This window comes from Globicephala melas, chromosome 3, assembly GCF_963455315.2.
Source record: "Globicephala melas chromosome 3, mGloMel1.2, whole genome shotgun sequence".
NCBI lineage: Eukaryota > Metazoa > Chordata > Mammalia > Artiodactyla > Delphinidae > Globicephala > Globicephala melas.
In genome coordinates, this window is record NC_083316.1 from 30,365,305 (window position 1) to 30,382,885 (window position 17,581).

Genomic DNA, 17,581 nt, shown 5'->3' on the forward strand with positions numbered 1-17,581 from the left:
ATCAAGTAAATAGACTTGCTTAGAAATTGGTGACTAACTGGATTTGGAGGGAGGGGAAGGAATTTAAAGATGAGACCTGTATTTCTGATTTGAGTAATTAGATGATAAAGACAGGTAGAAAACAGAGGAGCAACAGGAGGAGGCAAAGGGCAGAGAGATAGAGGAATGAGTGCAGATTTGGTCACATTTTCAATGAGGACCTTTGGCAGTCATGCAAGTGGAAATGTTGATTACGCAAGTAGCCACTCAGGTGTGGGCTGCAGATACGACAGTCCTAGTTCCCACATGGCAAACTGATTAAACTTAAAAAGAGTTATTCTTCCTGCTAATAGGAGCTGCCAAAATACAAGCATAGCTAAGTTCTAAAACAAATGTTTAATTTCAAACATGCCATAATGCAGTAGAAATGTTTATTTGAAATGAAAAAGAGTAAAAACAATAGTATTTTAACTAATATGTGAAGCAGAACAACAAAACTGAATAAAAATAGATTACATTAGTTCTTACAAATTTTGGATTTAAAAAAGTCTTATCATTTAGCTTCAATCTCCTTATGAGGAAACTTTCCTTATGAGGAAAATAAAACTTCAAAGAGTTTAAATGATTTACTAGAAGACTCAAAAATATTCTGCAAAATTTTTTTATTATTAAGAGAATTTAAATGAAAAAACTGATAGAAAATGAAAGGAAAGCATGTGCCTTTCAAGACCTTCAGATTCAATGTTCTATTTCTTTATTTTCCTGATACAACTGTATCACTATCATAATTTCCCCCTCATGAATAAGAGGAAAAAAGATGGAGGTGGGAAGTATCCTGAGGAAGAGAATGAGTAATATGTGAGTCCTGAGATGAAATCAACTATAAAACATATAAGTGGAGGAAATTTATGTGGTTAGCAGAGAGGTTTTCAATGAACAAGTCACTAGTAAGTCCAGGTATATTATATTAAAGAAATGCTGAACATACATTTCATGAATTTCAGGATCAATATCCCATACCTTGTACAGTTAACTCAAAATAGATTTTTCTCTTTCCTAAACATTTTGCCATACTAAAATGATCTGTCTAAAATATAAATATATGTCAAAACCAAGACTTTCAGTGACTCCTCACTGTCTACAATGAATGCACTGTTTCATACGTTCCACTTATTATTCATTGCCTATATATGTTTAATAGTCACTATAAATACTGTGTTGAATGAACACCAAATACAAAGTGTATAAATGAAGTGGATGAATGTGCTAGAACAATGCTACTCCAAGTCTGATCCACTTACCAGTTTCATCATCACATTGAAGGTGAAACATCTGTTTTAACAGGCTATAGCAGTTATTCTTATGAATGTTAAAGTTTTAGAAACACTCTTCTAGACAACTAAAAAGAAGGAGGGGATCTTAATTTCTCTTAGAAATCTTACCACCCTCCAAAGGATACTGAAAACATCTGCTGTGTGGTTAGAATTCTTAAACCCTCTCAAAAGATTTTATGTAAATGAAAGAAACAGGGTTCAGATTTCTGATTCTTAAGGACCATTTAGCCACATTAGCCCTAAGGAAAGATGTAGCTTCATTATTTTCAGTTCAGTATACTTAGCATATATATTAATGTGCTTATATGTAAATGTGCTTAAAACAAAAACATGTAGCAGAACTGGAGTTGTGGCTAAGTACAGTATTTAAGCAAGACTTTCATTTTAAGTAGACATGACAGAATTTTAAATTTACAGACTTAACAATGTGTAGCATTCATTCATTTTACATATTCAAAAAATCTAAACTCAGGGAACTGAAAAGCTGAAAAACGAGAGGTAGTGGTACCTAATGAGTGGTATTTTGACATTCTATTAAATATTATAAATTAGAAGATTATAGGAGAAAGGGAGTTAAATTCTAAGAGAATACGGAAAGGGCAACCCACGGTCTTGGGGAAAAAAATAAAAGTGGAAAGAAAAATATTTTCAAAATGTATTTTGAAAATTGTTAGACATACATTAGTGACAATAGGTAGAAGGAAATTACTCATGGTAGCATAAAAGGTAAGAGGAAAGGAGTCCATGTTCTTGTTTTTTTTGTTAGACCTGGTCATTCCCACTTTTTTCTCCCTCCCTGTTGCCATGATTTGGGGGCACTTGGTTTTGTCATCCTAATTTTGAAGATTAAAAATTATTTTTAAACTATTTTTATATTACTATTTTGCTTCATATATGGTGTGTCTTGGGTGAAACGTGTGTTGTGGTTATTGATGGGGGAGGGAGGAGGAGGAATCAGATAGGGAGCTCAATCCATAAACTAGTTGTATCCTCTAATGCAATGGTTCTCAAACATGACATGTACCAGAATGTCCTGAAGGGCTTATTAAAACAGAGTGCTGGGACTCATCCCAAAGTTTTGGGTTCAGCAGGTTTGGGACTGGGCTGGAGAATCTGAATTTCTAACAAATTCCCAGATGATGCTGATGTGAGAGTTTGGTGTGTACATTTTGAGAACCACTGCTTTAAAAGAATCAGTAGTCCCAGGCCAAAGAAGAGCTAGGTGAACACTGAGGGAAAACAGTATCTCCCTGCATAGGTTTTTAAGACATAGAACATTAGTTACAAGTTTATCACTTGCTCAAAAAACAACCAGGTGTGTATTACAAGGACTGTAACTGACCAAATCAGTAGTTGGAAGAATTTCTTTCCAAGGTTAAACCCAAAACCTAAATAACTTTTAGGAAGAGACAGTGTTTGTCTGTCTATTTAGGAACTGTTGTAGAATCTAGTATTATGGGACTGGACCTGCTCAGTTAGCCTATTTAAGTTTTGACACTTGAACTAACTTGAAAATGAATACTATAAATTCAAAATAAGAGTTTTTAATTTTTTTATCTTTGTGTTAAAATCATAATCTTATTTCATTTAACCTGATTATTAAAAAACAAAACAGTATTATGTAGTAAAAAAGAATTCACCTGCAAATGTACTGTCTGCTGATACCAGCCACTTATTAAAAATGTTTCTACTAAAATTATTCTTAAATTCTTAGACTTATAGCACCTGAAATCTGGACCCAGCTGAGCTTTTATTTTACAGATCAAAACGCATGGATGAAAATACATTACAATAATTAATGAAGCCGTTCTAGTTTAGCCTGAAGAGATTTAAAATTCCCAGTGATGGTCTGTACTGTTACTGAGGAGCTCATAGACTGGAGCTCAACCAGATAACCACAAACGGCATCCAGGCAGAGATTTGTGAATCTTCTCCTGTAATGAAAAAGACACCTGATCAACCATCTAAATATTTAGAAGCATTTCCTCCTGTAGGACTTCCCTTCAACTTCTGCTAACCTTACTTATTATAGTCCCACATGAGAGCAAGGATCATGTAATTAAGTAAATGGCAAATAAATGAAAATAGAGAAGGAAACTCAGGGGGTAGGTGGATTGCCACATCACCACCATTTCCCTTTTGAAGATTATTATAATGAGAAGGAGGCAGTAAGGGATGACTCCTTAAATTAATATTATTTATATTCATTTGGCCTTTTCAAACAAATATATCTTGAAATGGCCACTAATATCACAAATACATAATTGAACTTCCTAGGCCACTAATTCAAAGTGCAAGGTGTTTAGGAGTAATTCATTAATTTTATCCTGTCACCTTTAGAAAGACTTCAGGACAAGGGTTGAAAATGGAAAAAACTCTAACCTTTCATAAATATTGACTGATATCATTCAAATAGTTATTGCAAACATGCACAAGAGCTTAAATCTCGCATACTTCTTTTAGTTTCCATATCGTGCCCCACTGGCTCCAAATTTATTACCCAGGTATTTATTAGGTGCATTTAAAAGCCTTTGGTATATAATAAAGTATATCTAATTCATACTTACCTCTCACAATTTAAAACTTGGCTAGGATTTTCAACATATCTTGTCAATAGTACATGTATACAATCCAAAAGGTGCAGTGGCTTCTTCATTCTGTTCCAGAATGGATCCTATAAAGAAAAATACATCATGAGTTGTAAGGCAAATTGTGTCAACTGATTTTTTAATCATTTATGTTAGTTAAAATAGTCATCAATGTCCAAAGCAAAATTTACTGATATTAAAATAAGCATTTAATATTATGTGGTTACTAAATTATATATCTGATTATGGTTAATAATGAATAGCACTGAAAACTTCATTGTGATGTTATTTAGGAAGAATATTTGATGTATCGATCCACTGTGTAGAGCATACAAATTTCCTGCTTAGGAACCTGAAGTAAGAGAAGAAAATCCATCTCTTCTTATTGGCTGTGACACCATTTTTACTTTGAACTTATGCAGACTTAATCCGATAGTGTGAATAAGAGACTAAATCAGGAGTCAGAGAATCTTAATTCTAGTTCTGGCTTCATCATTACTAGCCATGTGACTTGAGCAGGTTATTTAACCTCTTTGCCCTTGTCAGATGTAGTAGAAGACGGGGATACTACTACTTGCTCATTTCCATCATGGGCTCATTATGAGTTTTAATGAGATATACAAGTGCCTTGTAAAGCACTGTATGAATGTTTTGACGATGGTACTATAATCACGACTAGTATTAAACGCAATCCAGTTCAACAGGTTTTGTTTGGTTTTTGACCTTAGGATAAAAATTACAAAATATACAGTCCAATAAGGTTAAATATGGTGAGAAAGATCATTTTTTAAAAATTGAGGCATAATTGACATATAACATTATATTGGTTTCAGGTGTACAATACAGTGATTCACCGTTTGCATTCACTGCAAAATGATCACCATAGTAAGTCTAGTTACCACCCGTCACCATACATAGTTAAATTTTCTTTTCTTGTGGAAAGATCTTTAAGCACTGATATTTTAGATGAGGTTACAGTGAATAAACACACTGATATTTTGTTTCTTTGAAGTAAATGATAATTCTTCATGTATTTAGCCTCTTCCACTAAAAGTAAAGCATATATGTTTATTAATATTAAAAAATATTTGATTTTTATCACGATATACAGCAAAGCAACTCTCATTACTGGTTTTAAAAAAGTCTGAAGCATAATTTGCTTAACCAATGAAGCAAATTTCTGATACAACTGTATTAGATGAGATACTTACAAACACACAAGCAAAATACTACACTAGAAAGTTAATTGATTTAACTAAATAAATTATTTTATTTAATATTTTCCTTACCCGTGACTTGAACAAGTGATCATATACTTCCAGTAGTCTAGGTAATGGCACTCCAATTTCATTCATTGTCTGTATCACAAAACCCACATCCCAGTTCAAAGTACAAACTTGCTGCTCTAAGAACTGCACAATAAAATCTGGGGAGAGAAAAGGACCAGAAGTTGGGATTGTTAACTCTTTTTTTTGCACCCAGCGTAACTGAGATATAATTGACATGTAACTCTGTCTAAGTTTAAGGTATAAATGTGATAATTTGATACACATACATATTGCAAAATGTTTTCCACAATAAGGTTAGTTAACATGTCCTTCACCTCATATAATTACCATTTTTTTGCTGTTGTAGAATTGTTAACTCTTGATACTAAAAAGTAGGCCTTACTCATAACTGAACAGTTTCTACAGGAAAATCTTTTAAAAAACAATTTAAAAATTTCTTTTAATAAAAAATAAGGCATATACCGAAATATAGGCAAACCTATAGAGATAGAAAGTAGAACAGTGGTTGCTTAGGGCTGAAGGTGGATATAATTTCTTTTTTGGGGTGATGAAAATGGTCTAAATTTAATTGTGATGATGGTTGCACAACTCTGTAAATATGCTAAAAGCATTCAATTACACACTTTAAAGCTATTAGAGAAAAAACTTATTATAGTGAATTTGGAAAACAGCAAAAGAACAAGAAGAAAATAGAGAGCATTCACAATTCCACTATTGGAGAGGACCCACTGATAATATTTAATATCTTGAAATACTGTACCTTTAATTTAACAGCTTTTCAGAAAAGAAGCACTACTGCATCTAGATTTTAGAAATATTAAATGTAATATTCATAAGATTCATAAGTTATTTATTTTGATGATTGTAACTGTGGTCCCAGTCTCACTTTTTACTACTTGTTACATCATAAATAAGATTTTTTTGTTTTAAATTGATTGATTGATTGTCGCGTTGGGTCTTCGTTGCTGCGCGTGGGCTTTCTCTAGTTGCGTCCAGCGGGGGCTACTACTCTTCGTTGTGGTGCGCAGGCTTCTCATAGCAGTGGCTTCTCTTGTTGTGGCTCGTGGGCTCTAGTGCGCAGGCTCAGTAGTTGTGGCACACGGGCTTAGTTGCTCCGCGGCATGTGGCATCCTCCTGGACCAGGGATCGAACCCATGTCCCGTGCATTGGCAGGCGGATTCTTAACCACTGTGCCACCAGGGAAGTCCCATAAATAAGATCTTAACAGTAACAATCAAATTCTTATTTATGGTACCTAAAATCTGAGACTGACCAATGTGAGTAACCATGGGCAAGAGGAGTCACTGAAAATAGTGCCACTGAACCTGCATCTCCCCTACAAGTTACCATACAGAGATTCTGGAAAGGTAATAAAAATTCTAAAGACTCAATTTGTTCTAGTTTGAAGCCCCCTGGAACCTGTTTGCCATTGAGAGAGTGACAGAAAAAGGAAGGCCTCTTCTACCCTAAATTTTATTGGGTTCAACAATTAAAAATCTTAAGTCAAAGCAGAAATACCCTCAAAAGGGATTGTGTACAATGTGGCCTTTTTGCTATTAAAATTGTCAGGTTTCACATACTCATAAGACATATATATATATACAGTTGCTCTTTATTTTCTCTTTATTTTCCTGATCAATGAAATGGCATGGAAGTTTTTTGTTGTTTTGGCATGGCAGTTTTTAATACTTACAAGAAATAAGGGTATGATTATAATAGTTTTATTTCTTACCATGTCCAGGGAATAAACCCTAAATCAGAGAAGGTCTATAAACAAGTCTGGATCTTCCTATTTTAAAAACAATTTGATGTTATGTTATAAGCGTTTTCATGTTTCTCAACATTTTTCAAAAACACAAAGTGCTTATTTAACATTCTACTGTATGAATATATTTATGTTGAGTCTATTGGTTTACAACCGAAGAAGACATTATAGGTTGGCAAATGGCTTATAACAGAGTCTCCTACATAACAAATAGTCAGTATATCTGGTTAAGAAAGGAGTTCACAAAAATTACATTTTTAACACAACTACCTGCTATTTTAAAGAAAAATATGCCCTCAGTATAACAGGGGGCAGTTGAATCAATCACAGATCATCCATGCACAAAAACATCAGCTATTTTCCCCTTCTCTTCAAGCGTGTATAGGGTTACCAGTAACATAACCACTACGGTCTGTTGGTCAGACTATCCCAAGATAGATATATCAACTTGGAAGGTCAAGCAAAGAGAGTTTCATACCCAACTATTCATCAACAAATTCTGCTATTTTTTGGAGGTGTTTCTTTCTGGAGAGGTAGAATGAAACTGCAGAGCTAATAAATAGCAACAACAAAATGATTTTGCCCTACAAACCATTATTTTTCCATGTCAATGAAGAAAACCATCAAAACAAAAAGATAAAAGCCCCACAACCGTAGCTAAGGTTATGGCTTACCTAGAGGAAAGAAACGAGGTGTGCCGGCATACATCTTGCCAAGGAGCACAATCTTGAGACTAAGAGCATGCATCCTGTCTGGGGAGCTCAATGTCACGCTTTCATTCAGTTCTGTAGGAAAGAGACATGTCATTAGAAACCCAAACTGTTTTTATTGTGAAAATTTTAAATTGACTATTTTATTCTGTTTCAAGGTACAAAATACTAGAACTTCTATGTACGTTAATATAATGAGCAGATTCTGTGTTTCTGTTACTGTCTGATATACTTTCCACTTACCAGGTCACTAGTTATGAGAATCCGAGCTAAGTGTCTCAGAATCCCTTATTAAGCAGTATAAACCACAAAAATGACACATCTTTTCTGAGGGTCCTCTCAAATATTTACTGGGATCATTCTCTACAGGATCGCTCTCTACCATATCAAGTACCCTCTACTTCCCTCTGTTTAGGTATATACAATTCGCATGAGCCCTAAATATATGACCGTTAACAGCTTGCATTCACTCTTCTACTAAGTCACTAAATAACGTACAGCTAATACACCTATAAATGAACACTTACCTTTCTCTATGATATCTTGCCAAAGTGTCTGCACCAGTATAGGGTCTGAATAACCAGCACAATGAATTATTGCAAGTTTACATTCTGCCAGTTTAAATGGGTCAGCAAATTCCCCATAAAGCTGTAGGAGAAAATGCCAACATCCAACCAGAGATTAGTATTCAGAAATTAACAGTGAAGAACCCCCTCAAAGTAAAAAGTAACCAAAGATTTTATCTAAAGTTCCAAAAATATGATACAAAGATGTGATGACATGTAGGTGGTCGTAATGCCAGATTAAGAATGGTAAATGCAGGCTTCCCTGGTGGCACAGTGGTTGAGAGTCCGCCTGCCGACGCAGGGCATGCGGGTTTGTGCCCCGGTCCGGGAAGATCCCACATGCCACGGAGCGGCTGGGCCCGTGAGCCATGGACGCTGAGCCTGCGCTCCGCAACGGGAGAGGCCACAACAGTGAGAGGCCCGTGTACCGTGTACCGCAAAAAAAAAAAAAAAAAAAAAAAAAGGTAAATGCATGGAAAACACATTTAAACAGATTTAAATATGTGTGCCTTTTTTTTTCTTGGCTGAGAGCAAGATACTGCAATGACATTTCTTTTAGAATTAGTGTTGTCTAAACTAAGGTTTGAAAAATCACGGAAATACTGACAAATCTAACGGTGCTTCAGGGTACTTAGAGAAATGTCCATGAATAATTGAAAAAGAAACTGTTCAGAAGGGTACAGAGTGGGAGAGGCTTGGAGAGTTAAGCAAAGATAAATTACTTTTTCAAGATAAGAAACAAGGCCATAAAATAGGTGGCAGGAGTTTTAACAAAGCCCCATGTGAGGCTGATAGATTCTTGATAGAAATTGGCCTGGAAAGAGAAACAGCTTTTTCTAAGAGTGAGATACCACAGTGGTGATGTGTCAGCTCAGTGATATGCTTCCAAAGATGGCTTATCTTAAACACAAAATAAAATGCAAAAGAAACAAGATAATAGGTGACTACTAAAGGAATTTCACTTGCTTTTTTATTACCTTAGTTATGTCCATTAGCTCAGAGTCCAGCTGAGAAATTGCATCCTGTACAGAAGAATGATGGGAATATTGCCTTTGTAGTGTCTCTTGTATCTGAAGTTGGATCCTAGCAACCTAGTTTGGGTAGAAAAAAAATCAAATCTTAAGTTCTTCATGATAAATCACCAGGTACTTGAAGGAATGACTCCTAGTATCTGACTTTAAGTTTGTTAAAATAAAAATAATATATAAATAACAGCATAGTGACTACCGTTAATCATACTGTGTTGCATATTTTGAAAGTTGCTAAAAGAGTAGGTCTTAAAGAGTCCTCATCATAAGAAAATAAATTTTTTTGTAATCATTTATGGTGACAGATGCTAACTAGACTTACTGTGGTGATCATTTTGCAATATATAGAAAAATTTAATCATTATGTTGTATACCTTAGCAACTATTATATGTCAATTCTACCCAAATTAAAAAAAATGTATAAAGATTTTATCATAACAGACTAGCAACCCTTCATTACAAGAAGATTACACAGGGACTGTGCTGTGACAGAGAGCCTTTGCTACTCACCAACACCTGTTTTGCCCATGATTATAGCCAGACAAAATGGCCAGCCTCTACTTCCCGGCCTCCTCTGCTAGGAGTATGGCTGTAAGACTATGTTCTCTTCAAAGGAATGTCAACAGAAGTACAGTATGCCACTTCAGGGTTGAGGTTTTTTAAGAGTGAATGTGCTTCTTACATGCTCTTTTCCCCCTTCCTCCCTTTGATCAAAGAAAAAGGTAAGGCCATTGGAATGGTAGAGCCAGAAAACAGAACTTGGGAACTGACGTCACCAAGTGTAAGAAAGCAACATGCCAATCAGGAACATCAACTCTGGATTTTGTGAATGAGAAATAAGCTTTTGTATGTGGACCATTATACATTTTTGTGTCTCTTAGTAAAGGCAGTTTAGCCCACTCTACACATCTACTTATTAGCCTCCAGAATAAACGGTGAATGTGACATAATCTGCTTGGTGTTAGAATAGTTAGAATAAATCTTTAGATCTTTAGATGCCATAGAGAAAACTTTTAGATTACAGCAATGTCCTAGGACCCAAATGCTGTATCATTAAAATCTTTTAAAAGATTTATATATAAATATGAAAAGAAAAAAAGAAGGCATAAGAGATTAAAATTAATACTCTGCTACAGACCTATTATCTACTAGGGGAAGAGAGGAAGTGGACTAACACGTGGCTACTAATCAATGTGGATAAGACTTAAGTGTCGTTAGCACTTACTTCCATTTTTTCTTCTAATTCATGAAGGAATTCACCATCTGCAGCTATTGATGAAATGGCAGTGGAACTTTTGGCACTAAGAATGGCACGAGCAATGTACTCTAGTCGCTGCTGAAGTGAAATTTCTGTGCTGGGGGGAAAATCCTTATTTTTATTCATGTGAATTCTTAAGGATCCAATATACATATATATCAGCTATGATGTACTATTTATGCCAAATTAACATAAAAGGCCATTTGAAACTTGAAAAATTAGAGGATTTCTAATAAAAGAGATCCACAACTTAAGTCAACACATAAATACTTATGTTTACATCCAAAAAGTAACTTCCTATTTTAAAATTCAGTATATTAAAACTTGGATTATTCTAAAATTAAATTAAACTTTTTATTATTCCTCATATTCTTCACTTCTCTACCTTAATATGGCAAATACTACATTTCATTTTCCACACAGCAACTAGAGTGACCTCTTAAAAACAAAGATCAGATCACGTCACATGCTTTCTTAAGACCCTCCAATCTCCTTTACCTACTCCTCCAACCTCATCTCATTCCTCCCTTGTTCACCATTTCCAACCCTACTGGCTTTCTTTTTTGTACCCTAAACATGATAAACTTAAATCTGATGCAGTGCCTCTTCAGAGACCATCGCTTCTGTGCTTAAACCACTTCCTCCATTTCTTTAATAGCTGCCTCTTCCTGTCATTTGAGAATCAATTTTAATGACAATTTGTCTGAGGCCTTCTCTGACCAATCTTAACTAAAGCAGCTCCCCATTCCCCAAGGCACTTTCTACTGTAAAATCCTGTTTTTACTGTATTTATAGAATCTGAACTTGTCTGTCTATGGTCTTTGCCCACTAGAATGAGAGCTCCTTAGGAGCAGGGATGGTGTCGATCTTGTTCACTACTCCCTTCCTCAATGCCTTGAATTATCACTGGTACTCAAAATCTATTTACTGGCTGATTGACTGACAGGTGTCAGAATGCCCTAAGCATGTATCCACGTCCATGATTACCATCTTCAGTCCTTTCTAATCCTCTAAGTCCATCAGACCTGGGTCTTTGACATTATAAAGCAACTTGGCATTAAAAACAAACATACTAACTCCTTTAGTTGTTGGCAACCCCTCAGATCAACGAGTATTAAATGAAACTTTTGATATCCCCATTAATGCCAATCTGAATCAGGAAAAAACTGGCTTTCTTTTACTTTCAGAGAAGGTCTTACTTAAAAAACTGTCCTTCTACATAGCTATGGCTCCTATAAGTTTTCCCCTTCCAAAAAGAAACCAAAAGAAAGAAAATATTAACTCCTTTCTTCTATCTTGCAAAGTACGTGTGTGGATGACAGGTAATTAGCACTGACCATCTCTTAGGATCAAATATAAAGGATTCTGTACCTTTAGGAACTTTGCTTCTAAGAGGCTTTCCTTTACCTCCCCTCTCATCTCTTAAAAAAAAACCCACTTGAAACAAACATTTTCAACATGGGTAATATTTCCAAATTATTGAAAGTACAACACTCGGGCCTTCCCTGGTGGCGCAGTGGTTCAGAGTCCGCCTGCCGATGCAGGGGACACGGGTTCGTGCCCCGGTCCGGGAAGATTCCACATGCCGTGGAGCGGCTGGGCCCGTGAGCCATGGCCGCTGAGCCTGCGCGTCTGGAGCCTGTGCTCCGCAACGGGAGAGGCCACAACAGCGAGAGGCCCGCGTACCGCAAAAAAAAAAAAGTAGAACACTATAGCCAACAACTTACTTGGTGCAGCCTACATATGTACAAAGAGTGTCATGAGGGCTTCCCTGGTGGCGCAGTGGTTAAGAATCCACCTGCCAATGCAGGGGACACGGATTCGAGCCCTGGTCCAGGAAGATCCCTCATGCCGCGGAGCAACTAAGCCCGTGCACCACAACTACTGAGCCTGTGCTCTAGAACCCATGAGCCACTACTGAAACCTGTGTGCCTAGAGCCCGTGCTCCACAACAAGAGAAGCCACTGAAATGAGAAGCCCAGGCACCGCAACGAAGAGTATCCTCCTGTTTGCCGCAACTAGAGAAAGCCCACGCACAGCAACAAAGACCCAACGCAGCCAAAAATAAATAAATAAATAATAAATTAAAAAAAAAAAGTGTAGTGAGAAAGAGAGTAACATAATAGTCGGAAAAAGATTTTATTGTGGAAAGAGACGGTAAGCTGAGAGCTGGTAAGACGTATAGAGTCTCTCACATGAGGAGGAAATTAGGTTATGTGTTTGTGTGTGAAGTAGAAATGGACAATGGGCACTGTTCTTAAAAGTTAGAGGATTTCTGAATATTTTATAACAAGAATATAGTAACTGTTATAACAAGGTCAGTAAATATTAATGAAAGGGCAATTAAGAGCCACTCTAGGGGGCTTCTGTGGTGGCGCAGTGGTTAAGAATCCACCTGCCAATGCAGGGGAAATGGGTTCGAGCCCTGGTCCAGGAAGATCCCACATGCTGTGGAGCAACTAAGCCTGAGCACCACAACTACTGAGCCTGCACTCTTGAGCCCGCAAGCCACAACTACTGAGCCTGTGTGCCACAACTACTGAAGCCCACGCGCCTAGAGCCCGTGCTCCACAACAAGAGAAGCCACTGCAATGAGAAGCCCACACACCAAAACAAAGAGTAGCCCCCGCTCGCCGCAACTAGAGAAAGCCTGTGTGCAGCAACAAAGACCCAACATAGCCAAAAATAAAAAAAGAAACAAAAAAAAAAAAAAAGAAAAAACCAAATGACTATTAAGACCAAAGATAGCAAGAAGACCAAAAATGCCTTGGGCCCACACATGCAATAATTACAACTGCATGAGCACACACACAAACAGATACACAAACTCTCACACTTGCTATTAGCCATATCTGGGTGATTTAAGTAACCATTCTGATTAACTTGGTTTAATAACAACCTTGTCTCAAACACCTCCTTGTCCTAACTTAACCAATCTCCAGATTTTGGAAATAGCACTGCACTATTGTGGCAAAGAAAATTCCAAATGAAAAGAGGGTCAAATTAATGATCTGTCCAAAATTTTAAGTTGTCTTTTGATACGACAATCTAATTAGAAACTTCAATGCACTCTTTAACAGGATTCTTAACAATCCTCAATATATATGCTCCAAGACCTATTCAGTAATTTAAAGAGAGTAGAGGAAATTAGCCTGGAATTTGTTAAACGTTTAAAATTATAAAGACTTTGAGAATTATTTATTGTCCTTTAGTTAAAAATAGTAATTAAGGGACTTCCCTGGTGACGCAGTGGTTAAGACTCCACGGTCCCAAGGCAGAGGGCCTGGGTTCAATCCCTGGTCAGGGAACTAGATCTCACACGCATGCCAGAACTAAAAGTTCTCATGCCACAACTAAGGAGCCAGTGAGCCGCAACTAAGGAGCCCACATGCCGCAACTAAGCAGCCCGCCTGCCTCAACTAAGACCCAGAGCAACCAAATAAAAATAAATAAATATTAAAAAAGAAAAAGAATAGTAATTAATTGCTGTTAATAGGAAAGAATCTAAAGACATACTTTAAAGAAAAGGATTTACAAGACAGTTTGAATAGAGAGTTTATTTAGTAGGAGGTATTTGGTACCTGCTACACATTATTAAAAACAAACAAAGAGAGAAAAACTATAAACTTTAGATAAATCCAAGTAAAAGCATAAAAATTTTATATATGTATAACCTGAATAAGGTTTTATTTAATATCTGAAATCTGGATGTAACTAGATATAGCCCAGTTATCAATTATTTGTCACAGTGAGAATATTAGGCCATACCTATGCATGTCAGCCAATTTGGATAGGACACGAGCAGCATTGCTAAAACTTCTGTTCTTCTCATAATACCTCCAGAGTAAATCCATGTAACGAACTTTGTTTTGATCAACTTTGGCCATTCGGACTAGATGTGGCTCCAGAAATGGAGAAGCAATCTGGAAATTGTAAAGTTAATCAGAAACATTTTCTGACTACCCACTTGCTCTTCAGATAGCAAATATATCATTTTATAGGTGTGCCTTGTTTTATGAATACATAAGCAATATTATAATCCAGTAACAGATAAGAGAGGGCAATTTTTCTCATTATAAATGATTGTTTTACCACATTTAATCAAAGAATTGCTATGATAGTTGCATTAGGTTGATAAGAACAATTTATTATAATCCAATTACAAATCTTTTAATAAACTTTGAGAACACAGCTATTGATTCCTAGATTCTGAGCTCAAAAGCATCTTTGCAATTATCAAATGCCATATATTCACTTTACAGAATGAGGAACACTATGACTTAGGGTAGTGAAAGGACATTTATTTGTGAAGTGGCTTAATGGCAGAGCTAAGACAAAGTTCAGGTCTCCTAACTCATAATCCATTGATTTTCACCCCACAATGTAAACAATCCCAATCAGCTTCTAAATAACAAGAAAACTAGACCAACAGACTACCTTGCTCACTAGGAAAAGGTATTACATTACTTGGCTTTTCACTAACACCTAACGGTTGGTACAGGGTGAAAAACTGAATTCCCTTATGACTATATGTGCTTAACCCACTGAGTTATGCTACTTAAAAATATAAATTAACAACAATGGTATAAAAATATTTTTTACCTGTAGCAGTTTATCTGCAAGGTCAGCTTGTATTAGCCAATTATAAAGGGCAATACTAAAGAGTTCATCTTTGGATCTTTGAGACAATTTAAGCATTTGTTCAAACTAAAATAAAGAAAACAGTAAAAATTAGCACAGTTAAAGGCTCGACATGACTCCTTAGCCTTATAAGCTTCTGGTAAGAAATCAAGAATCCTTAAATGGTAAGTTCTAAGAGTTACTACCCTTTCCAAGATGCTTATGCCACCACCACCACACAGAACATCTAAACACAGTGTATTTGCAGAACGAAAATATGCTATGTCCCTTACATGATGGCCTGCTTCTTCATTACTCAGCATATTGGGATCAGACGACAACACTGGAGGTCCGGGTTTTTTGGGCACGCTGGGAGACTGAGGAGCAGCCTTACTTTGATTTACCAGTTCTTGAAGTGTATCTGTAATACACTTGTAACTGTTTAATCTGAAAAAGAATGAAAAAGGAGCAATTCCATGATTTAGTTATCAATTGGTTTATCTTATGTAATTGAAATATAAACTAAAGAGAATTTTGGAGGAAATACACACACACACACAATTTGGTATTAAAAATAATACAGATCATTAGTTATCTATTTTATACATAGCATCCATAGTTGAGAACCTGCTGTGTAGCAAGCACAGTGAACTCTACTCAACGCTCTGTAGTGACCTAAATGGGAAGGAAAGCCAAAAAAGAGGGGATATATGTATACGTATAGCTGATGCACTTTGCTGTACAGTAGAAAGTAACACAACACTGTAAAGCAACTATACTCCAGTAAAATTAAAAATAAATAAATAAAAATAAAAACAGGGCTTCCCTGGTGGCTCAGTGGTTGAGAGTCCGCCTGCCGATGCAGGGGACACGGGTTCGTGCCCCGGTCCGGGAAGATCCCACATGCTGCGGAGCGGCTAGGCCCGTGAGCCATGGCCGCTGAGCCTGCACGTCCAGAGCCTGTGTTCCGCAACGGGAGAGGCCACAGTGAGAGGCCCGCGTACCGCAAAAAAAAAAATAAAAACAATACAAATCATATGCTCTTTCAATAGGTTTGAGAAGCACTTGTTTAAAAGGGTAAAGTCATAAAAATGAAACACATCTTTGGTTATGTATTTCCTTTATGGACATACTTTTTCTTTTTTTAAATATTGCTTATTTTTACTGTTCTTTTTTTTTTAAAAATAAATTTATTTATTTTTGGCTGCATTGGGTCTTTGTTGCTGTGCACTGGCTTTCGTTGGTTGCAGCGAGCAGGGGCTACTCTTCGTTGTGGTGTGTGGGCTTCTCATGGTGGTGGCTTCTCTTGTTGCGGAGCACGGGCTCTAGGCGCACAGGCTTCAGTAGTCGTGGCACGCAGGCTCTAGAGCGTAGGCTCAGTAGTTGTGGCACACGGGCTTAGTTGCTCTGCGGCATGTGGGATCTTCCTGGACGAAGGCTCAAACTCGTATCCCCTGCATTGGCAGGTGGATTCTTAACCACTGCGCCACCAGGGAAGCCCTGGACATACTTTTTTTTTTAAACAGTCTCTAATAATCTGTGAACATTTAAAAATCATCCTTTAAAATACTAATCTTCATCCAGAACCAGACATTGGCAGTGGGGCAGGTGAGGCAGCAGTTTTGTTTCCAAAATCGTAATTGCATTTCAAATTGACATTAATACAATCTCAGGAAAACCAAAGAGCCAAGTTCAAAAACATTTAGGTCCTTAAGAATTCCCACCAGGCTATAATTTTATCCCTAGGCTAATAATTAGAATACTGATTCACACCTTTGATAAAACAAGACATTTTTAGGTGAAAGCGTAATTCAATTTTATGAGTTGTACTTGAAATATTATTTTCCTAATACCATCAATCAAACTTTACACAAAGAAAAGTCTATATCCATAAAGTTGCATCTGTTAAGGTGATAAAACTCACCTTTCTTGGAAAGCCTGAAGTCCCACGATGTCTTCTTCTGGTTCTCCATGTTTATAGAAATGAAGTCCAAGACCCTGAGGATCTTTTTTCTCTGCAGCAGTAAGAGAGAGCTCCACTACACCCTCATAAAAACGCACTAATAGGAAAGACAAAGGACAAAGAGTTAAGGCATATTATTAAGTGGATACATTTTCCTTAGATGGCTTATAAAAATACTGATCAAGGTTATTATGTTTACTACTATGAGGTTTCTACTGTATATCAGTCACCCAGGTGACAACATCATGTAAAATATTTCTGATGAGTCTACCGAAGAACTAGGTTCCAACATGCCTTAAAGGCAGCTGTTAAATGTATTTTCTTCATTGCAAAAAAATTTCATATTTAAAATAGTAAAAAGGAGGGTTGCAGTTCCTTGATGGAAAAAAAATCTTAGGATTCAAAGTAGTACCTGTACTAACAGTTACTATGTTATGTTAGATTAGATTTAAAGTAATTTTAAAGTGAGCAGACAGGTAGT

General features: G+C 36.5%; 1 protein-coding gene across 1 annotated transcript in view; it reads right to left on the reverse strand.

Moving 5' to 3' along the window:
* Positions 1-546: 546 nt before the first annotated feature.
* The window catches only part of NUP155 (nucleoporin 155), a 61,085-nt gene continuing 44,050 nt past the window's right edge, over positions 547-17,581 (reverse strand). Inside the window, exons 25-35 of the mRNA XM_030882094.2 lie at positions 17,062-17,197; positions 15,431-15,584; positions 15,120-15,224; positions 14,286-14,440; positions 10,485-10,614; positions 9,209-9,322; positions 8,193-8,313; positions 7,630-7,740; positions 5,191-5,327; positions 3,881-3,987; positions 547-3,247 (exon numbers count right to left, since the gene is read on the reverse strand). Of these exons, the coding sequence (XP_030737954.1) occupies positions 3,109-3,247; positions 3,881-3,987; positions 5,191-5,327; positions 7,630-7,740; positions 8,193-8,313; positions 9,209-9,322; positions 10,485-10,614; positions 14,286-14,440; positions 15,120-15,224; positions 15,431-15,584; positions 17,062-17,197 (1,409 nt within the window). The 3' untranslated portion in view covers positions 547-3,108. The remainder of the gene's footprint in view (positions 3,248-3,880; positions 3,988-5,190; positions 5,328-7,629; positions 7,741-8,192; positions 8,314-9,208; positions 9,323-10,484; positions 10,615-14,285; positions 14,441-15,119; positions 15,225-15,430; positions 15,585-17,061; positions 17,198-17,581) is intronic.